General features: G+C 37.9%; 1 protein-coding gene across 1 annotated transcript; it reads right to left on the reverse strand.

Moving 5' to 3' along the window:
• Nucleotides 1-131: 131 nt before the first annotated feature.
• LOC132035803 (uncharacterized) lies at nucleotides 132-22310 on the reverse strand. Its single transcript, XM_059425937.1, has 3 exons — nucleotides 21871-22310; nucleotides 3166-4484; nucleotides 132-675 (listed from the first exon to the last, which is right to left on the reverse strand). The coding sequence occupies exons 1-3, from the start codon at nucleotides 22195-22197 to the stop codon at nucleotides 477-479; spliced, it is 1845 nt and encodes a 614-aa protein (XP_059281920.1). The 5' UTR covers nucleotides 22198-22310; the 3' UTR covers nucleotides 132-476.
• Nucleotides 22311-24124: the final 1814 nt, after the last annotated feature.

Below are 24124 nucleotides of genomic sequence, written 5' to 3' on the forward strand. Positions count from 1 at the left end.
TAAGTCGCAATGAATTCTCAATTCTACATTTTCACTTTAAACATGAGTACCCAATCGTGCGTCAATAATGAAATCTCAGTAATAATACAATGCAATCTATACTGAGAAGTCAAAAAAAAAAAAAAAAAGTCTTTGCAAGAAAACAATCTGATCTTTATATACCTTTCCTATATGTATCCCATAAACTGGTCCATTGACAATGCCATATCAAACCAGAAAACATACACCAAGGGATGTAGGGAAATTCATGTTTACCTCTCCAAAGAAAATAAAGGGGACAAAAACAAGCTCTTCTACTTCTCTCTTCAGTTACAACAAAATATCTGGAGATAAACGTGACACTCCTTCGCACTCATTTAAGAAATTTAAGATAATTAACGACAAAAACAATCATATGTTCTTATAATAAAATACATGAACAGGTACAACCTGATTACATGAATCTTGAAATCAAACCATGTGAGCAAACCGAGGTATCAATCCTTGGTAAGAGAGATGTTTGATTTCGAGGGAATGGATAGATTGCTCTCGAGCATAAAAGAAAGATCGTGCATTTGCAACATTATACCTTCTATATCCATATCATTCTTCGATGGATTCGATTCAGCACGAATGGCTGCATTCTCTGAAGCATGTCCAGCATCGTCACCAACCTTGCTTGGGGTATCAACGCCACTAAAACATGTCAAATGAAACATAAGAAATTGTTCACTGAACTCGAGTTTAGGAAGATAAATAAAAGTTAAACAACAAAGAAAACATTAATTTAATCATCATTTAACAATGCAACCTCTCTAAGTAAAAAAACATTAATTTAATCATCATTTAACAATGCAACCTCTCTAAGTATTGTCTCCTAAGTATTTCTCAGTTTCTTATTTACAGGCGCAATGGGGCCTCTTCCCCCTTGAGATGTGGAAGTCTATCTTTAAATAGACGTAAGCTTTGACAGTATCAGTAGTGAAATTGTTAGCTATTATCATGCTTTTCATAGTATTTTGCCATGGATTTTTTTTTATATATATATATATATATATATATATATAGAGAGAGAGAGAGAGAGAGAGAGAGAGAGAGAGAGAATTGCTTGTTCTTGTGCCGAGGGTCTACCGAAGAAGCCTCTCTACCTCCCGTGTAGGGTAAGATATGCGTACACTCTACCCTCCCGGACCCCACTTTGTGGGATTTTACTGGGTATGTTGTTGTTATTATATATATATATATTTTTTTTTTTTGAAATTGGTAACATTGGTATTGATAGCACTAGGGCAATGCTGAAACCATATTTACAGAGGAGAAGTCCCCGCAGCCAACAAAAATCCTAAACAACAGTTACAATTGCCCTATAAAATCTATTAAGGAAACCTCCTCCTCTAAGTAGCATTCTTTACACCAAAAGTGAAACAAAAGTAGAGACTTCATCTTAATATCCTGCACATGATTACCCCTATCATCAAAAACCCTGGAGTTTCTCTCTTTCCAAATTGTCCACCAAATACAAATTGTTGTTATTATATATAGTCCCTTAAATGGTTCACTAGATACAATAGGAGGTCAGAAGGTATCTCTCTTCTTTTTAAAAAAATAAAAGAGGTCAGAGGTATCTTTTATCTTGCCAATTTGAATTTTTTTTATTTTTTTTTTAAAAAAGAAAAAAAGAAACCCTTTCCCAAGAAAAAAAAATCTAAAGAACAATAGTCTATCTCAAATTATGTCTTGGATACTCTAGCCACGTCCCAAGGTTAAATCTATCTCAAGAACAATAGACATTCTTAACCAGCAAACTAATCGAAACAAACTCGAATATGAACAGACAGATAAAATCTATTCTAACAGGCACTTTTTTGCTTATTTTCTTTTGATAAGCTAGATATGCCTTACTTCTTTTTCTTTTATTTTTACTTTTTTGTTCCTTTTTTCCTGGGGGGCAGGTTGGAGTTTCTTTGCACTCATGAAATCTCTAGAATAAAAACGAAAAGCAATTTAAGGTTTAGCAACAATTAATCAACAGAGCTACTTGTTATTTTCTCAAGGAAGATAGGTGGATGAATAAGCAATAAAGATCTAGCAAGTCAATCACCTTGGGATCTATAATATCTCTTGATTTTTTTCCAAAGTTATTGTTGCGAGTTCACCTCTCTGGGACAAGGAAACACTTTTTTTTTTTTTTTTTTGAGATTGGTAACATGACAAGGAAACACGTTATTCTCATGCTGGGAAGACGGAAATACTTTCCTTTCCCGGCCCCAAAAGAGACCATGCATGCGACCTACTTCTCCAGACGCTTTTATCTTTTCAACCTCTAAGCCATTAAAAATTATCAAACCCATTAATGAACACATTTTTATCTCTTTTTCCATTTGTTTGAAATTCTGGTTCTCAGGCGAGGGAGGCACTGGGCAGGTCAAAGGGGAAGAGGAGTCTAGTGACAATTGGACCTTGCACCTCCAGGCTCCAGGATGAGAACAGTTGTCAATCAATACTCAGTTCCTACTTTCTTCAGTCCCAAATTTGAACTAAGTTGAACTATAAAACTTCTAAGCTGTCTTAGGTTTATTATACCTTAGCTTCTCCAAGGAACTTTCAGTGGATACTGCTTTTCTTGCATTGCCCTTTCCTTAAATTTATATTCTGTGATTCTTACTATATTCTGATTTAATTCGTTTATTTACTTTCAGAGCCATGGCTGAAGCTTGTGTTCTTCCAGATTCTCTTTCTTTTCTATTGCTTTTTCTTAGACTCGTATTCTGTGATTTTAATATGTTTAGATCTAATTCCTCTATTCTTCCTTAACTCTATGTTTGGTTGCAGAGAGGGAGGGTGAAAGAGAGAAATTAATTGATTTATTTCCCCAAAATAAGATTCTGACAATTTACTTCAATCATTTTGTATAGACGGAAGCAAATCCAAAATATTTCCTCCTTTCTTTCCAAGAAGGAAAAGCTTATGTAGAGGGAGGCTTTGACCCTCTAAATTCACCTTATTTACTCTTAAATAAGGGAACTTAACTTTAATACCTCGCATTTCCTTCCAATCCTCCAGCCCTTCTCTTTTCACCCCAACCACAGGATAAGTCTATGTTCTTCGGAATCTCCACAAGATAAGTCTTCCTAAATCAGCAAATATTGAAGCCATATTACAAAAATAACAAAAACATGCACGCACCTGAATATGGTAGGAACTTCCAAAATATTGTCATTCACTTCTGCAGAAACACCCTCTTTACCAGGTGTAGCTGAAAAAGGATCCGACTGCGAAAAACTGCCAAAATCCATATCATCAAGGTTTGAACTGAAATTTGTTAGTTCCATGTTACTGTTATTGCTATTGTCATTGTTGCTTTGCACCAGAACATTCTCAAATGAATCTTTGATGGGTGCAGAGGTGGTAAAAGTATTCCACTCATCAAATGAATCATGATCTCCATTTGCTGTTTCAAGTTTAGGTGCAGGTAAATTCTCAAAGGGATCTTTGATGGGTGCGGAGGAGGTAAAAGTATTCCACTCATCAAAAGAATCATGATCTCCATTTTCTGTATCATGTTTAGGTGCAGGTGCATTATTAGTCTGCCATGTGTTATCTTGAAACCAATCAATGCTAGTAGAGGGGTCGTTTGAACTATTTGGTAGATCAGCATCCTTGGGTCTGGAAATTGGAAGAATTTCCCCAGCTTTCTGCAATGCTTCCGGATTTGCACTATCCCATATGTCAACTGCTGGCCAATCATTAGCTGCAGAAGAAATTGCTACAACATCCTTCAGTTTCCCATCTGTTGGGCCTTCTGCGGTTCCAAAAACCGTGTCTAACTGAGCAGAAAGATCAATATCTGAGCCAACAAAAGCATCAGTTGATTTGGAAGCCTCGTGCTGATTTTCAGAACTAACTGTGGAACTCGTAAAGGTGTCAAATGCTGCAAAGGCATGCTGACCTCCAGAACCAACTGCAGAACTGATAGGACTGCTAGATGTGCTAAACACATTCTTCTCTCCTGAACCAGCCCTCTGAAAATCTGCTTGCCATCCAGAAAAGTCATCACTAGCTTGGACTGTAGAAGAGGTCGCAGCCGGTTCAGACGATCTAAGATTATCACTAGTTTGGACTGTAGAAGCGGTCACAGCTGGTTCAGAGGATCTAAGATTCTCAAACAAACTAAGATCCTCATCACTTCCAGCTGTTTCATTTACTGCACTCCCAATATTATCACTTATGACTCCAATATTTTCGCTTATGACTCTGTCTTCTTTGTACGCACTGGATATGTTTTCCCTCTTTGGAAAAGAAAGAAAGTTGTCCAGGTCAAATCCAGTCGGATTGTAAGAGCTTTTGCTTTGCTCTAGATTCTTGTTCGTGATAGTGTTGTCTGTCTCCAGCTCAGTTGGCCATCTTATTTTCAGATCAAGGAGATCAGATAAAAGAACTTCATCACGAGGTGAACTCGGCCCCTTGTTTACCTGATTCTTTTCTGTAGCTGCTCCAACCTTCTCCTGGAAACCAAATGGGATGAGTTCTTAACATATACTCCTAATTCAATTACATATACTCCTAATTCAACAAGTTAACAAAAGTCTATCAGAAATACTAGAATGCATAAGAGAAAATAATGAAAGAAGACTCAGTGAACAACAGAGGCTGATGCAGGATTATAGACTTTATAGTTAGTGGATTCTGAGTACCCTTCAACCCACTAAGTCCTTTTTATATGTAGACTTTATATATATAGGTCAACCCAAATCTGCACCTGCATAGCTACAGAAAGATATATCGAACCATAGGACCGAAGCATAAATCATAGTAATAACCAAAAAAGACCAATCTTGGATGATCAACCCTCTGTAACAGGAAGCAAGGAAGACATTGAGATAGAAAAATGAGCAATATTGTGATTCGAGATAGAGGAAGAGAAATCCAACATAATCTAGCGAAGTGGATTCAGAGAACCACTGCACTCACTAATTCTTTGCCATGGGTTAGAACGTAGGGGTCATTTGGTTGCTGGTTAGGAAGGGAGTTATTCATGTATTAAAACTAGCATAGCTAATATCATGTTTGGTAGCTTTTTAATTGCTTTGTATAAAATTCAGCACACCACAGTGTTTGGTTATCATTTTACAATCCACATCAAAAATTGTACAAGTTATGAGTCAATTTATGTATTATTTCATGAGGCGAAGAAGATGGAATAACTGAACCCTGCATAACTAGTCCCTATATTTCTTTTTCTTTTTTTGGATAAGGTAAGTTTTAATGAAGTACCAAAATGGTACAAAGCAGTACATGACTAAGTATCCCCCAACCAGACAAATCTACATATTCCCAGCCAACATATACAAGAAACCCAAGAATTGATCCATACTCGCTATTGTGCTAGTATTACACCAGAAATATAAATTATGCAAACATTTGTGCTTCACTCCATGTTAGTGATTTCTCTTCCATTCAAAACACGCACTATTTCTGTTATATCCCGTATTTTTGAACGTCGGATTATTTGTAAGCTGAGGTGGGGCCCACACGTTAAGATTTTTTTGGAACATGTGACAAGTTATATGAATCACATATGTAAAGTTAAACACAACTCATGAAGGACCCTTGGGCCAAATCAAAGTGGAAGCCCTCCAAACGAATATTTTTAAGTAACATTTTCAGGTGACCTGACTTCGAGGGGTAAAAACGGTATTATAAGTTTGGAATTTGGAAAAATACCAAGAAATAGAAGTTGTAGATAATTGAATTATCTTTCCAACCATAGGTTGTGGGTTCCCAGGTGACGTCGGTACAAGGAGATATGGACGTTTTAAGGTCGAAAGGTCAGTGGGCTAGGCCCAACTCGGGTCCAACCGGGTTAGGCCCATGACCCATGTTATTTAAGTGATATTTCATCCCTTCCCTCCTCATTTTAAGATCTGGAACAACCAGAAAATTCTGGAGTGATAGAAAAAAAAGGCCTTGGAGAAGAAAAACCAATTTTGACCAAAATCCGAGCGCCGAATCCCGAAGCCCATGAAGGGAAAAGTGTTGTACGCTGCGTTGTCTTCAATTTGAGCTAAAAATCAACCAAGGAGGAGAGTGATAACATGGTGGCTGCCTACTTAAGGTAATATGAAGGTTCCTTTTCATTGTTAACAAGTTTATTTAAAGATTTAACGGATTAGGACGGAAGAAATAGCGATATAAATTCGTTTGTCGGTGTTGATGTGGTAGCCGTATAGGGGCTGTTTGGGTGGGGTATGATGAGCTAATTTTATTTAGTATTTTGATTGTTGTTGTGTTGTGGATTTCATGTTGTTAAATGAAGATTTAATGGCTTGAAATAAAGTTGTAATCGTTTGCGGATTATGGAAGAAGTTAATATGGCATTAGTATGGTTTCTTATAATTGTAGGAATAATGTTGCTAATATGTAGAATGTTGGTGTAGTTTATGAATTTGGAAGAAAGAAAATGTATTGTAATTATTCTTGTTGGATTTGAAAGAATTTGGGTAGTGTATGTGTTGGTTGAACCGTTTGAAATATTGTGCGGGTTGTCGAAGTGTTCTAGAATATTGTTGAATGGTTTCGCATTAGTATTTGAATGTGTGAACAATTGTGAATTGGATATAAATGAAATGTTGTTTGATTATGTAAAAGGAGCTACTAATGTTGGAATGTATTTTGAATAAATTGTTGAAGTTGGAGATATGATGGTTGGCATTGTTGTTGATAGTTTGGCGAGTTGAATTCTCGGGTTTGTTGTTGTTAAATTGGCCGAGTTATATTCTCGGGGATGGTATATTTCTAGGTGGGGAGATCTTTGCCGAAATTTCAATGCAGAACATAAGTGGATTTACTTGAGAAATTAAGACAAGTGTTGATTCAAGATTAAATTCCTAAAGGCTTATAATCAATGTTTGGTATTTGTGACCAATTGTAGATTTTGAAGCATTTGGGACTTGAATTTGGAGAAGCTTAAGAAGAAAAGGTATGTAAGGCTTACTTTCTTTTCTTCGCATGTCCTAGATGTGATAGGTTATGGTTGGAACCTCGGGAGATGATTCTACTCTTAGAAATCCGAGCTTAAATTTGGTCCTTTTCATTCAATGGAATTGAATTAGATACTTTATGTTTTGTTGGAAAATAACTTAAACACCTTTAACTTTCACAAATGGAACCAAACTACTTTAAGACCTTCACAGGTGGTTCCATAAAGCTAACGTCCGTAATTTCGTACGCCACCTCGACGTGATCCGAGGTGGGCCCACAATTCCCGAGACCTAATCGTATTGCTCTATTTGGCCGATTTTCGTACAATAATTAAGGGTAAACTTTTGGCTATCATTCCGAGTTTGTTATGATTCGTATGTATTTCTACGGTATAAGTATCGAAAAATTCGATACAAGTGTTTTGCTTTTGACCATTCGGATATAAATATTCCGATATAAGTGTTTTGATATAAGCATTCGACGTAAGTATTTTGATATAAGTATTCGGACATTAGCATTCGACATGAATATTCCGATATAAGTATTCCCGGTAAAAGTATTTTGATTTGGATATGTAATCGATATAAGGATCACGATGTGAGTAATACGGTATGAATAATTTGCTACGAACATTCGACAGGACATCTTACGTAACTCGATGTTTTGGTTGTCGACGACGGGGAGTATGATTGTTCTGTCGAGTCTTCAGATGTTGGTAAGTGTGTGTGTGCTTCTGTCGGGTCTGGATATGTGTGCATATGGTTTCGGATTTCGGTATGTGTGTATGTGTATATGTGTATGTGCGTGTGTATGTGTGATATTGACCGCTGGATACTTGGCCGCGGTATGTGTGATATTGTCCGCTGGATACTTGACTGCGGGTCGCGACATGACCGCCGGGATTCTTGGCCGCGGCATGTGTATGTGTGATATTGTCCGCTGGATACGACCGCGGTAAGTGACATAACCATTGGATTCTTGGCCGCGGTATGTGTGTGTGTGTGTGACCGCTGGGTATTTGGCTGCGGTATGTGTGTATGATTTGTGTATATGTGATTTTGACAGATCGGATTATGATCGGTCGGTTAATGTCAGCTCTAGTGGCGATATGTTGATTATCTAGTTGTCTTCGACCCCTTATGTATGATTTGGATGCCAGATGTAAGTACGTTGGTATTCGGACTATTATGCTCGCGTTCGGTACACTTTACTTCGTCTTCTGTATTTTTCTGCTTTGCATACTCAGTACACATTCCGTACTGACCCCCTTTCTTCGGGGGCTGCGTTTCATGCCGCGCAGGTACTCCCAGATGATTAGCAGCCATTACAGAAGATGTTCCGGTGGGTTAGCGCTCCACTTGCTCCTGGAGTGTTGCCGAGTCAGAGTTTGTATGATATGCTTTCTGGATGGATGTTAGAGACTTTGCAGACAGCGTCGTGGGTATTGGTTGTCAGTTCTGTGAGCGGCTCCAACAGCCGACGTGTCATTTTGTGTTATGATACGAGGTCTATATGTTTACAGATTTTGTATGATTTGAAAGCAACGAAAAAGAATATTTCTGAAAGTCGTAGTAAGTATATCATCTTTATTAATTTAGAAAGAGCAAAGGGTTATGTATGTAATAAGAGTCAGCGGGTTCGCTCGGCTCTAGGTAAGGGTCGGGTGCCCATCACACCCTAATAAGGTTAGGGTGTGACAAAGTGGTATCAGAGCAGGTCTGTCCTAGGGGTTGTCTGCAAAGTCGTGTCCGGTAGAGTCCTGTTTATGGTGTGAAGCGCGCCACATTTATAAACAGGAGGCTACGGGGCATCTAGGAATGTTGACCTTCTTTTTTGTCATAGATCGTGCGATAGAGCCAAGTCATGTGGAGAATGAAATTCCGTATGTAAGCCTTACATACGACGGAAGGAAGCAAGTAACGATATGGAAAGGTTACGAGGGCAAGTACGAAAAATATTTGTTCGTTATACGAAATGTAAAGTTCGGATGGCTAGAAGGTGATATGTAGCCATATGCCCCGTAAGGTATTGTGGTATTTGCGGCGTCTGAGATTTTGAATAATAAATTTGTGAAGGTGATATAGAAGGCGAAAAGGGCAAAACGGTTATTGTACAAGAAGGGACGTGTTACGAATATGTCCGAATGTAAAACCTTGATTTGCTCGGTATGTAGTAAAGGACATACGAGGAAGTGGACGTGATTATACCGGCATTAAGGCAACAAATTCCACCAAGGTTTCGAGGTTGGGCGTCTTTCGGGTGGGAGCAATTTCGGGATGGGTGACCCCAGAAGTATGCAAGAAATTTCAAAGATTTAGTTGTGAGAGACAAATGAAAAATTAGAATAGCCTAAGTGAAATTAGGATATACGAGATGGTTGGAGGTTATAAAAGGCCACGTAGCACGCGACGAGCCGACTAGAGAAGAGACGAGAAAGTACGGCTACTGACTTTGGAATTAGGACAGCTTGAATGACGTTTGGAGGTATTGTGTGAGCTAGTTGATAATATCGCGTATATACATACGAATGCGTATGATGCCTCATTTGTGATTGTATTAGTGGACACGTATGTCCTAACGACCGTATTCTGATAAACAAGACCTCGCCGAGTAAAGGATACGAAACACGAGTGGTGGTAAGAAAATAAATGGTGCGAAGTGATAGAAGATGAGCCGCTATTTTCGTTATAGGCCAAGGATAGGAAAGTCTTAATACTCTGATGTTTGAAAAAGAAAGTGAGTGAGTGGATGGCAAAGAAAGAGGTCAAAGTGTTAGAAAAAGGTGAAGAGTAAGGGAACCTCGGTAAGTGAAACCCCGAACGAAACTATCGGTAAAGTACGAGACTATTTGGGGTAAGAACTCAAGGATAGGCACGTGAAAGGAATAAAGTGTGGTAATATAGAGCGGGAGAAGAATATGTGAGACTCGAGAACCGATTTCAATAAGTGGGTTTAAAGTAATAGTGATTATGACAAGGGATGTGAAGCGAGCAAACGAATGATTAAGTCTTGTGATGACATAGACACAAAGGAAAGAAAGATTTACGGTAAGAAGTTTTCGATACATTATGCGCGAAAAAGACGAGGCTACTCGAGGTCGGATTGACGGATAAGAATCTCCTTATAAAGGGGGAGAGACCATATTATATTAGAAAGGAATCATAACATCTTCAAATGTTAAGAAAGGGAATTTATTAGCTCGGGGCCGGAGTTTGAAACATATCGACGTATCGAAGAATATATGAAAGAAGTAGAATGAATTGATAATGAAGGTACCGTGAGAATGGACATGGAAGGAAGAATAACTATAAAGGAACCCCACCCGAAGTGCTAAAACGCCGCTAAGGTCGGTTGAACATTCGAGGACGAATGTTCTAAAGGGAGGATGTTATATCCCGTATTTTTGAACGTCGAATTATTTGTAAGGCGAGGTGGGGCCCACACGTTAAGATTTTTTTGGAACATGTGACAAGTTATATGAATCACATATGTAAAGTTAAACACGACTACGAAGGACCCTTGGGCCAAATCAAAGTGGAAGCCCTCCAAACGAATATTTTTAAGTAACATTTTCGAGGTGACGACTTCGAGGGGTAAAAACGGTATTATAAGTTTGGAATTTGGAAAAATACCAAGAAATAGAAGTTGTAGATAATTGAATTATCTTTCCAACCATAGGTTGTGGGTTCCCGTGTGACGTCGGTACAAGGAGATATGGACGTTTTAAGGTCGAAAAGGTCGGTGGGCTAGGCCCGACTCGGGCCCAAAAGGGTTAGGCCCATGACCCATGTTATTTAAGTGATATTTCATCCCTTCCCTCCTCATTTTAAGATCTGGAACAACCAGAAAATTCTGGAGTGATAGAGAAAAAAGGCCTTGGAGAAGAAAAACCAATTTTGACCAAAATCCGAGCGCCGAATCCCGAAGCCCATGAAGGGAAAAGTGTTGTCGCTGCGTTGTCTTCAATTTGAGCTAAAAATCAACCAAGGAGGAGAGTGATAACATGGTGGCTGCCTACTTAAGGTAATATGAAGGTTCCTTTTCATTGTTAACAAGTTTATTTAAAGATTTAACGGATTAGGACGGAAGAAATAGCGATATAAATTCGTTTGTCGGTGTTGATGTGGTAGCCGTATAGGGGTTGTTTGGGTGGGGTATGATGAGCTAATTTTATTTAGTATTTTGATTGTTGTTGTGTTGTGGATTTCATGTTGTTAAATGAAGATTTAATGGCTTGAAATAAAGTTGTAATCGTTTGCGGATTATGGAAGAAGTTAATATGACATTAGTATGGTTTCTTATAATTGTAGGAATAATGTTGCTAATATGTAGAATGTTGGTGTAGTTTATGAATTTGGAAGAAAGAAAATGTATTGTAATTATTCTTGTTGGATTTGAAAGAATTTGGGTAGTGTATGTGTTGGTTGAACCGTTTGAAATATTGTGCGGGTTGTCGAAGTGTTCTAGAATATTGTTGAATGGTTTTGATTAGTATTTGAATGTGTGAACAATTGTGAATTGGATATAAATGAAATGTTGTTTGATTATGTAAAAGGAGCTACTAATGTTGGAATGTATTTTGAATAAATTGTTGAAGTTGGAGATATGATGGTTGGCATTGTTGTTGATAGTTTGGCCGAGTTGAATTCTCGGGTTTGTTGTTGTTAAATTGGCGAGTTATATTCTCGGGGATGGTATATTTACGGGGGAGATCTTTTCACGAAATTTCGGCAGAACATAAGTGGATTTACTTGAGAAATTAAGACAAGTGTTGATTCAAGATTAAATTCCTAAAGGCTTATAATCAATGTTTGGTATTTGTGACCAATTGTAGATTTTGAAGCATTTGGGACTTGAATTTGGAGAAGCTTAAGAAAGCGAGAAAAGGTATGTAAGGCTTACCCTTTCTTTCTCTTGGCATGTCCTAGATGTGATAGGTTATGGTTGGAACCTCGGAGATGATTCTACTCTTAGAAATCCGAGCTTAAATTTGGTCCTTTTCATTCAATGGAATTGAATTAGATACTTTATGTTTTGTTGGAAAATAACTTAAACACCTTTAACTTTCACAAATGGAACCAAACTACTTTAAGACCTTCACGGGTGGTTCCATAAAGCTTAACGTCCGTATTTCGTACGCCACCTCGACGTGATCGAGGTGGGCCCACAATTCCCGAGACCTAACCGTATTGCTCTATTTGGCCGATTTTCGTACAATAATTAAGGGTAAACTTTTGGCTATCATTCCGAGTTTGTTATGATTCGTATGTATTCTACGGTATAAGTATCGAAAATTTCGATGAAGTGTTTTGCTTTGACCGTTCGGATATAAATATTCCGATATAAGTGTTTTGATATAAGCATTCTGACGTAAGTATTTTGATATAAGTATTCGACATTAGCATTCGACATGAATATTCCGATATAAGTATTCGGGTAAAAGTATTTTTGATTTGGATATGTAATCGATATAAGGATCTGATGTGAGTAATCTGTTATGAATAATTTGCTACGAACATTCGATAGGAACATCTTCCGTAACTCGATGTTTTGGTTGTCGGACGACAGGAGTATGATTGTTCTATTGAGTCTTCGGATGTTGGTAAGTGTGTGTGTGCTGTCGGGTGCGGATATGTGTGCATATGGTTTCGGATTTCGGTATGTGTGTATGTGTATATGTGTATGTGCGTGTGTATGTGTGATATTGACACCGGATACTTGGCCGCGGTATGTGTGTGTGTGTCCATTTGGATACTTGTGCATGATTTGTGACATAACATTGGATTCTTGGCCGGCATGTGTATGTGTGATATTGTACGTGGATACTTGACCGCATATGGCCGTGACATGACCCCGGATTCTTGGCGCGGTATGTGTGTGTGTGTTATTGACATTGGGTATTTGGGCGCGGTATGTGTGTATGATTTGTGTATATGTGATTTTGACGGTCCGGATTATGATCGGTCGGTTAATGTCGGCTCGTATGATATGTTGATTATCCTAGTTGTCTTGAACCCTTATGTATGATTTGGATGCCGGATGTAAGTACGTTGGTATTCGGACTATTATGCTCGCGTTCGGTACACTTTACTTCGTCTTGTATTTTTACGCTGCATACTCGCACACGTTCGCATCGACCCCTTTCTTCGGGGCCGCGTTTCATGCCGCGCGGTACTCCCGGATGATTAGCGACCATTACGAGAAGATGTTCCGGTGGGTTGGCGGCTCCGCTTGCTCGGGAGTGTTGCGAGTCGAGTTTGTATGATATGCTTTACGGATGGATGTTAGAGACTTTGCGAGACGAGCGTCGTGGGTATTGGTTGTCGATTCGTGAGGGCGGCTCCAATGACGACGTGTCATTTTGTGTTATGATACGAGGTCTATATGTTTACGATTTTGTATGATTTGAAAGCAACGAAAAAGAATATTTCGAAAGTCGTAGTAAGTATATCATCTTTATTAATTTAGAAAGAGCAAAGGGTTATGTATGTAATAAGAGTCAGCGGGTTCGCTCGGCTCTAGGTAAGGGTCGGGTGCCCATCACACCCTAATAAGGTTAGGGTGTGACAATTTCTTTCCAACCACAGGGTCCAGAATATGCAAATGGGAATAGTCTTCCTACATTAATACTTGCATAACTCTTACCAACAACCAAACGACCCCTTAGTGTAAATATACGTGTGTTTAAAAAAAGTTCAAAAAAAAGCTCTCATCTTGCATTATCATTCTCCCTTAACTGGACAGAATACCCATATAAAGCAATAAGCAGATTTGAAGTACCACGGCACTCACTAATTGTAGGTTAAAATGGCCCAATGGGTTCGAATTCAGTATAACTACATATATTTTCCAAATATATTAAATTTTTTAGATAAATAGCTCTAGCCCAATCCGCAAAATATAATTAAAAAGATCTAATCTTGCACTATCATTCCCCCATAACAGCAAGCAACTAACATAATCATATAGAACAAAAGGCAAACTATGTGCATTTCAAGAATAGAGACTGAACATACCGATCCACCAAGGATTTTAAGTTAGTACATTTTAACTACTGCATAACTCACTAATTGTAGGTGACAATGGGTTCAAATTCAGTATAAATACATACATTTCCACAAAAAAAAAAAAAAAAAAAAAAAAAAAATTCAGATAAACAACTCAAGCCCAATCAGCAAATACAATAAAAAAGATATAATCTTGCATTATCAAACTGCGACATAAACCCAACATACCGATCCATCAAGGTTCAGAGGTTGAAGAAACCACTGATATCCAATAGTAAAGTTAAATGAAATAGGGTCAGGAGAGCGTTTTGGTGCAATTTCGGAGAAAAGTGAAAACTATCCATGGCCAAGGAAAAAAAGTAGTAGTATTTGTTTTCAGGTTGAAAATGGTATTCAGAAATTGTAATTGTGTTTGAACATGAATACAAATTAGAGTTGTTTTTGAATTTTTGAGTGAAAAATTGTGAAAACGGCTTTTTGGAGTTTTTCGAATTCTTAAATTCAACTTAATTCTGCAATATTGTAACAATTCTATGTCCAAACAGTTTTCCGGGAAAAAGTGAAAACTGTCTAAGTACCGCTTAACTCACTAATTGTAGGTGACAATGGGTTCAACTTCAGTATAAATACACACATTTACCAAAAAAAAAAAAAAAACAACAACAACAACTCAACCCAATCCACAAATACAACAAAATAGATATAATCTTGCATTACCGAACTATGAGAGAGACTCAACATACTGATCCATCAAGATTCAGAGCTTGTAGAAACCATTGATAAGCAACAGTAGACTTAAATGAAATCGGGTCAGGAGCAACTTCCGGGTTTTGTTGCAATTTCTGGCCACAATATATACAAATCAACGACTGTAGCCCTCTGAGAAGCTTACGTTTGCAATGGTTACAACGGAGATAAGGTGGAGAAGGATCAAAGGCGGCTATGGTGGCCGAAAGAGAAGGTATTGATGGAAGTGATGGGTCATTTGGGTTGTATTGGGGTTGACCCGATTCGATTCGAGTTGACCCGATTCGATTCGGGTTGAGATCTTGGCTTGATGGATCAGTTCACCTGGGAGCTCCAACGACATTGTCGAGCAAGTTGAATAGAGTGTAATATTTAGTTAGGGATTGTTTTTCCTTCACTTAAATCCACTGTCTCTTCGTTCCTCAATGTATGTATACTGTTTTTTTCTTTCTGTTGTAATTTGGATTTTGGATCTCTGCTTTCATTTCCTTATTTCCTAATTCATATATATCACAGTAATTTTTTTAGTTTTTATCCCTATTCCTGAGACCATAACAAAGCATTCTAGGGGTTGAATGTCGGAACGGCACCACTAATTCATTGCCATGGGTTAGGACTTAGGGGTCATTTGGTTGTTGGTTAGGAAGGGAGTTATTCATGTATTAAAACTAGCATAGCTAATATCATGTTTGGTGGCTTTTTAATTGCTTTGTATAAAATTCAGCACACCACAGTGTTTGGTTATCATTTTAAAATTATTTCATGAGGTGAAGAAGATGGAATAACTAAACCCTGCAAAACTAGTCCCTATATTTCTTTTTCTTTTTTTGGATAAGGTAAAGTTTTAATAAAGCACCAAAATGGTACAAAGCAGTACATGACTAAGCATCCCCCAACCAGACAAATCTACATATTCCCACCCAACATATACAAGAAACCCAAGAATTGATCCATACTCGCTATTGTGCTACTATTACACCAGAAATATAAATATTGCAAACATTTGTGCTTCACTCCATGTATGTGACTTCTCTTCCATTCAAAACACGCACTATTTCTTTCCAACCACATGGTCCAGAATATGCAAATGGGAATAGTCTTCCTACATTTCTAATACTTGCATAACTTTAACCAACAACCAAACGACCCCGTAGTGTAAATACACGAGTGTTTAAAAAAAGTTCAAAAAATAACCAAAAAAAAGCTCTCATCTTCCATTATCGTTCTCCCTTAACTGGACAGAATACCCATATAAAGCAATAAGCAGATTTGAAGTACCACGGCACTCACTAATTGTAGGTTACAATGGCCCAATGGGTTCGAATTCAGTATAACTACATATATTTTCCAAAAATATTAATTTTTTTAGATAAATAGCTCTAGCCCAATCCGCAAAATATAATTAAAAAAGATCTAATCTTGCATTATCATTCCCCCATAACAGGAAGCAACTAACATAATCATATAGAACAATAAGCAAAATATGTGCATTTCAGGAATAGAGACTGAACATATCGATCTGTAATATGGCCTCATTTTGATATAGGCATAAGCCTATTAGCAAGAATCCAAGTGGAAGATTGAACTTGGGCACCAAGTTTTAATATGTGTGGTGGATACATTTGTTCATAACATTACCCATGGCATCAAACTTGGAGACCAAGTACTTCTTGCTATAAATAGAAGGGCTTCCCATAGTTGAAGACACACCAAAAACAATTCAAGAGCTTCTCATCTCTTAGCTTTGTCTTCTTCTTCCTCCTGTTTTATTTAGAGTATTATTGTAAGAGAGTTATGTGTTGGGAAACACTTGTGTGAACCCTTCTTTGGAGTGATCTTGTGAGGTTATTCTCTTGGGATACTTTTGGGGTAATTAGAGTATTTACTCTAATTTTGTACTCTCTATTGTACTCTTGTTGATATAGTGAAATTGCTCCTCTCCGCTTGTGGACGTAGGTCACACTGACCGAACCACGTTAAATCTGTGCCTCATTTATTTTCTTTGCTTGCCGTTGTTATCAACTTACTATTGTTTTTGTTATTGTCATTATAATATTATTTGGCTAAATTCCGCATTACCCGGGTTCTCGATCCTAACAAATTGGTATCAGAGCCGGATCTAACCGGGTTAATTTCAATAGCCAAAGATGACTGTAACAAAGACTTACGTTGAGAAATTTGACCGAAGTGCAAACTTCGGGATGTGGCAATTGAAGATGGAAGCTATCCTAATTCAGGACGGCTTAGATATGGCACTGGAAGGAAAGGAGAAGAAACCAGAAAGTATGACGGACCCCGAGTTTGCCGTCATAGACAAAAAGGCAAAATCAGGTATCATTTTAAATCTCTCAAATGAGGTTTTACGTGAAGTATCTGCAGAAACCACAGCCAAAGGCATATAGGAAAAATTAAAAACCCTGTATATGAAGAGGACAGTGGAAAATAGACTTTACTTGAAGCAAAAACTTTACACATTTCGTATGGTTGAAGGTACTTCTATACTCTCACATCTTGATGCATTTGATTCCATTCTTATGGATTTGAGCAATATTGATCTTTGAAGTTAAAGATGAGGATCAAGCCGTGTTATTGCTTATTCCCTTCCCCAGTCATTTAAACATATAAGAGATACTATGCTTTATAGAAAGGATAATATCTCTTATAGAGATATCAAATCTATCTTAAAATCAAAAGAACAGATAGATAGAGATATTACTAGGGAAACTAGTACACCCCTTGGGGAAGGCTTGTTTGTAAGAGGTAGATCTGATAAGAAAGAATCAAGTAGTGAGAGGTCTAAATCAAGGTCAAAGTCTAGATACAGACATGTAAAGAGACTCGGACACCCGGTGCTGAATCAAAAAAAAAAGTCTAGATACAGACATGTTGTGTGCAAATATTGTCATAAGAAAGGTCATATTATTTCCGAATGCTATAAGTTGAAAAACAGAGAAAAGCATAAGGAAAAGAAAAATGAGCACCAAAATACTAACACCGTGAAGCAAGTGTAGTTGCGGATGAGATCGAGGAACAATATTTTTAGCTACTACCAATAGCTTTAAATCTAATGATGAGTGGATTTTAGATTCGGTTGCTCTTATCATATGTGTCCCAATAGGGATTTGTTTACCACATACGAATCTGTTGGAGGTGGAGTTGTCTTGATGGGCAACAATGCTCCATGCAAAGTTATTGGTAAAGGTACAATCCGAATCAGAATGCACGATGGCGTGGTGAGAACTCTCACCGATGTTAGATATGTTCCTGACTTAAAGAAAAATCTCATCTCATTGGGCACTCTAGAATCTGTTGGGTGCAAATACACAGGTGAAGGTGGAGTTTTGAAAATCTCTCTAGGTGCTTTGCTGATAATGAAAGCACGCAGATCTGGTACGTTGTACACTTTATTGGGATCCACTGTTATAGGTGTTGCTGCAGTTTCCACATCAAATCAACCTGATTCCAACATCACTAAATTGTGGCATATGCGACTGGGGCGTATGAGTGAGAAAGGTCTTTCCATTCTCAACAAAAGAGGTATCCTATGTGGACAAAGTACCGGAAATATGGAGTTGCGAACCAAAATTTATAATTTGTGTGTTCGGGAAGCGAAAAGAGTCGAGCTTCAAATCTCCAGCAATTCATCGAACAAAAGGTACTCTAGATTACATTCATTCGGATCTTTGGGGTCCTTCTCGTACCCCGTCAAAAGGTGGATGGTATATGCTAACTTTCATTGATGATTATTCAAGGAAAGTTTGGGTTTATTTCCTGAAAAATAAAAGTGATGTTTTCTTAACTTTCAAACAATGGAAAGTTTTGATTGAGAAGCAAACAGGAAAACAGGTCAAGTGGCTTAGAACAGATAATGGCTTGGAATTTTGTAATGATGAGTTCAACGAATTTTGCAAAAATGAAGGAATTGCTCGACATAGAACTGTGAGGATGACCGCTCAGCAAAATGGTGTTGCAGAAAGGATGAACAAAACTCTTTTGGAAAGAGCTCGTTGCTTGATTTCAAATCTTGGGTTGACAAACACCTTTTGGGCGAGAAGCTATCTCTGACTTGTTATATTGTCAACCGTGCTCCTTCTGCACCTTTGAACTTTAAGACTCCAGAGGAAATGTGGTCAGGTACTCCTGCTAATTATTCAAATTTAAAAAATTTTGGTTGTCCCGCGTACATGCATGTGAATGAAGGAAAATTAGAGCCAAGGGCTAAAAAGTGTATTTTCCTTGGATATGCATCTGGGGTGAAAGGATAGACTCTGGTATCCTGATCCCAAGTCACCAAAATTTATAATTAGCATAACCGGAAAATTTATAGTTGCCATGTATGGGATCAAAAGATGTAACCTTTGATGAATCTTCTATGTTACATCCCAGAAAAGAGTCTTCTAGTTCTTGTAATAAGAGCAAAGAGCAAGGTATACATGAGCAGGTGGAGGTTGAGCTTGGCATTCCTTCTGAGCCAAGCTCATCAACTGTGGAACAAAATACAGTTGAAACTCCTGAAGTTGAGCCAGAAGCTGAAGCTCCAGAAGTTGAACCAAATGAGTATTCCATAGCCACACACAGACCAAGGAGACAAATTCAAAAACCAGGAAGGTATGCAGATTATGTTGCATTTGCTTTTTCAGTTGCGCAGGAAACTGAAGAAATTGGAGAACCATCAAAATATTCAGAAGCAGTTTCTGGTGTTGATTCAGCCAAGTGGCTGATTGCAATGAATGAAGAAGTTGAATCTCTCCACAAGAATGGTACTTGGTCTCTTGTAAAGCCCCCATCAGGAAAGAGAATTGTTGGTTGCAAATGGGTCTTCAAGAAAAAGGATGGCATTCCAGGGGTTGAAGATGCACGGTATAAGGCACGATTAGTTGCAAAGGGCTATAGTCAGGTACAAGGAGTTGATTTTAATGATATTTTCTCACCTGTTGTTAAACATAGCTCCATTCGTGTTTTGCTTGCCTTAGTTGCCATGTATGATTTGGAGTTAGAACAACTTGATGTTAAGACAGCTTTCTTACATGGCGAACTTGAGGAACAAATATACATGCATCAACGTGAAGGTTTTGAGATTGAAGGAAAAGAAGATCATGTTTGCTTGTTGAAGAAATCCTTGTACGGATTAAAGCAGTCTAGATAAAATTTCTCCAAGACAATGGTACAAGAGGTTTGATTCCTTTATGTTGGGTCATGGTTATTCGAGGAGCATGTATGATAGTTGTGTTTACTTCCGGAAGATAAATGATGATTCATTTGTTTACTTATTGTTATATGTTGACGACATGCTCATTGCTGCAAAGGATTTGACAGAAATTCATAATTTGAAAAGTCAGCTGAAAAGTGAATTTGAAATGAAAGATTTGGGAGCAGCTAAGAAAATCCTTGGCATGGAGATCAAAAGAGATCGAGGAGCCAACAGGCTATTCCTGACCCAGAAGAAGTACTTGGAGAAAGTCTTGGAGAGGTTTGGCATGAAAGATGCTAAACCAGTGAGTACTCCTCTTGCTGCTCATTTTAAGTTATCAGCTGCTCAATCACCGCAGTCAGAGGAAGAAGAGAGGTATATGGCACAAGTACCATATTCTAGTGCAGTCGGCAGTATTATGTATGCAATGGTGTGTACACGTCCAGACATTTCACAAGCCGTAAGTGTGGTAAGCCGGTATATGGCTTGCCCGGGTAAATCACATTGGCAGGCTGTGAAATGGATTCTCAGATACTTGCGAGGTACTTTAAACGCATGTTTAGAGTTTGGGAGAAATACTAACTCTTTGGTTGGTTTTGTAGACTCAGATTATGCAGGTGATCTTGATAAAAGAAGATCACTAACAGGCTATGTATTTTGCATTGGTGATTGCGCTATCAGTTGGAAAGCTACATTACAACATGTAGTAGCTTTATCTACTACTGAAGCAAAATATATGGCAGTGACTGAGGCGATCAAAGAAGCCTTATGGTTGAAGGGTCTATTTGGTGAACTCAGCTTATACCAAGGTGGTATTACCATTTTCTGTGATAGTCAAAGTGCCAGTCACTTGACTAAAGATCAGATGTATCATGAGAGGACGAAATATATAGATATCAAGTATCACTTCATCCGGGAAACTATTGCTGAAGGAAAGGTCTTTGTTTAGAAAGTCAACACCAGAGACAATCCTGCCGACATGTTTACAAAGCCTCTTCCAGTTGGCAAGTTCAAGCTCTGCTTGAACTTGATTGCCTTTTATGAAGGATGATTTAGCCCATATGGGCTTTAGCTGAGATAGTGGAGCAAAATTACTATATCACTCAAAATTAGGCCAAGGTTCTTGTGGAGATTTGTAATATGGGCTTCGTTTTGATATAGGCATAAGCCTATTCACCAGCACACACAGCAAGAATCCAAGTGGAAGATTGAACTTGGGCACCAAGTTTTAATATATGTGGTGGATACATTTGTTCATAACATTACCCATGGCATCAAACTGGAGACCAATTACTTCTTGCTATAAATAGAAGGGTTTCCCATAGTTGAAGACACACCAAAAACAATTCAAGAGCTTCTCATCTCTTAGCTTTGTCTTCTTCTCTCCTCTTTATTTAGAGTATTATTGTAAGAGAGTTACGTGTTGGGAAACACTTGTGTGAACCCTTCTTTGGAGCAAGATCCGCGAGGTTATTCTCTTGAGATACTTTTGGGGTAATTAGAGTATTTACTCTAATTTTGTACTCTGGAAAGCTATCGTACTCTTGTTGATATAGTGAAATTGCTCCTCTCTCTAAAGCGAATGTATCGGAACGTAGGTCACTTTGTTCGGAGAAAGTCGACACCGACCGAACCACGTTAAATTTGTGCCTCATTTATTTTCTTTGCTTGCCGTTGTTATCAACTTACTATTGTCTTTGTTATTGTCATTATAATATTATTTGGCTAAATTCCGCATTACCCGGGTTCTCGATCCTAACACGATCCACCGAGGATTTTAAGTTAGTACATTTTAACTACTACGTAACTCACTAATTGCAGGTGACAATGGGTTCAAATTCAGTATAAATACATACATTTCCAACAAAAGAAAAAAAATCAGATAAACAACTCAAGCCCAATCCGCAAATACAATAAAAAAGATATAATCTTGCATTGTCAAACTATGAGAGAGACCCAACATACCGATCCATCAAGGTTCAGAGCTTGAAGAAACCATTGATAACCAACAGTAGACTTAAATGAAATCGGGTCAGGAGAAACTTCCGGGTTTTGTTGCAATTTCTGGCCACAGTATATACAAATCAACGACTGTAGCCCTCTGAGAAGCTTACCTTTGCAATGGTTACAACGGAGATATGGTGGAGAAGGATCAAAGGCGGCTATAGTGGCGGAAAGAGAAGGTATTGATGGAAGTGATGGGTCATTTGGGTTGTAATCGGGTTGACCCGATTCGGTTCGGGTTGAGATCTTGGCTTGGTGGATCAGTTCACTTGGGAGCTCCAACGACATTGTCCTGCAAGTTGAATAGAGTGTAATATTTAGTTAGGGATTGTTTTTCCTTCACTTAAATCCACCGTCTCTTCGTTCCTAGATGTATAATATATATACCGTTTTTTCTTTCTGTTGTAATTTGGATTTTGGATCTCTGCTTTCATTTAATTTTTTTCCTAAATTCGTGTCACAGTATATTGTTTTTTAGTTTTTATCCCAATTCCTGAGTCTTGGACCATAACAAAGCATTCTAGGGGTTAATGTCGGAACGATCACTCAATTTATAGTAATTGACCACCATAGTCATTCAATTTTATTTAGTCTCTTTGAATTTTGCAATTAGCTTTCATGGTTATTTTTAATTGGAAATATAATTTTGTTACATATTTAATGACGTAACAACTATTACGCAATTTTTAGGAAAAATATTTGAAAATTTTAGATTAATATTTAAATTTATTTAGGACTCAACTCATCCTAAATCCGACCCACTTAAAATGAGTTGACTATATAGGGGATAACGTTAATAATATTTAATTATTTAATAAAAAGAATGGAAAAGACTCAAATATGTCATCAAACTATCGGCAATGGCTCATGTATACCACTCGTCAATAGCATGGCTCATTTATGCCATTGCTTGAATTCTACCAAAATGACTCATCCATGCCATTTTTCATTAACGTCGATTTTACAATACAATCTGATATGACACGTGGCCTCCAATTAGAGGTCCGCGTCGTTTAATTAAACCACCACATTTTAATTAAGGATTTAATATGTGTTGATTTAATTAAACGATGTGGACATCTAATTGGAGGTCACGTGCCATATCTGGTATTATAAAATCGACGTTAATGAAAAATGGCATGGATTGAGCATTTTGGCAGCGCCAAGAATGAAATCGGCCCAAACTATTGACGAATGTCATAAATAAGCTATTTATGATAGTTCGATTGCATATTTGAGCCTTTCCCGTAAAAAGAATATGATGATTAAATGTTATTAAGGGCTTCCCTAATATTTAAAACATTTTTTTGCATGGATTTCCCTTCAAAGGCACTGGTCTTTAATGTTTGCCCCTTAAATTGCTGGTCCTTAATTTTTGCCCTTTGCTTAAAAAAGTGGCCGAAAATATCCCGAGATTCTGGGTTCGAACTCCCGCTCAGTAAAAAAAAAAAATCGTAGGGCAAGACTTTCGCGAAACCTCTGCCTTAAGGCTTAACATTTGCCCAAAATTAGGCCTATTCGGGCAAAAGTTATGTTACGCCTCGAATTTTCGCACGTTAAAGTCGCATCATGAGTTAGTCGACGTAAGTTCAAAAAGAAATTATGTTGAGGATAAAAGGGATTTATTTTATTAATAAAAATGGTTACAAGAGTCTATAAATAATATTAGTAAGTGGCGGGAAGATTTGGAGGGTGAATGAATCAAAGAAGCATGAGTTTCGTCAAAAGTCGGCAAGTTGGGAATACGATAACTTGTACTTTTGGGTGAGATTACGAGTGCTCCACATGCTAAGCAAGTAATGATATAAAGTATTTGAATTGTATAATGGTCTCTTGTTAAGTTTGGAAGTCAAACGAGTTGTAATTCGAAAGTCGACAAAGAGCGTCGCAAGTTAAGTTTGTAAATTTCACTGAAATTTGGGTCAGATGTCTCGGAGATTTTCTCTTAATCTACTTAGAGTTACGGGGTGATCCACCTACCAAATCGAAGGTCTACGAATCTAGTTTCCATTGTATTTTACCGTTTGTCAATACAACGTCCGAGTAGAGAGAAATCTGCATTTCCGTCCAAGGGTGCAAACTGCCACAGGGCAGTGGGCCCAACTTAAGTGATATAAATAAAGTCCCCAACGTTTTAGGCCCTCATTTTCATCAATATTAAAACCTAGAACAGCCCTTATACTCTCCCAAATTTATTCTCCATCAATCACAACTA

The sequence above is a fragment of the Lycium ferocissimum genome, chromosome 11 (assembly GCF_029784015.1).
Source record: "Lycium ferocissimum isolate CSIRO_LF1 chromosome 11, AGI_CSIRO_Lferr_CH_V1, whole genome shotgun sequence".
Lineage (NCBI taxonomy): Eukaryota > Viridiplantae > Streptophyta > Magnoliopsida > Solanales > Solanaceae > Lycium > Lycium ferocissimum.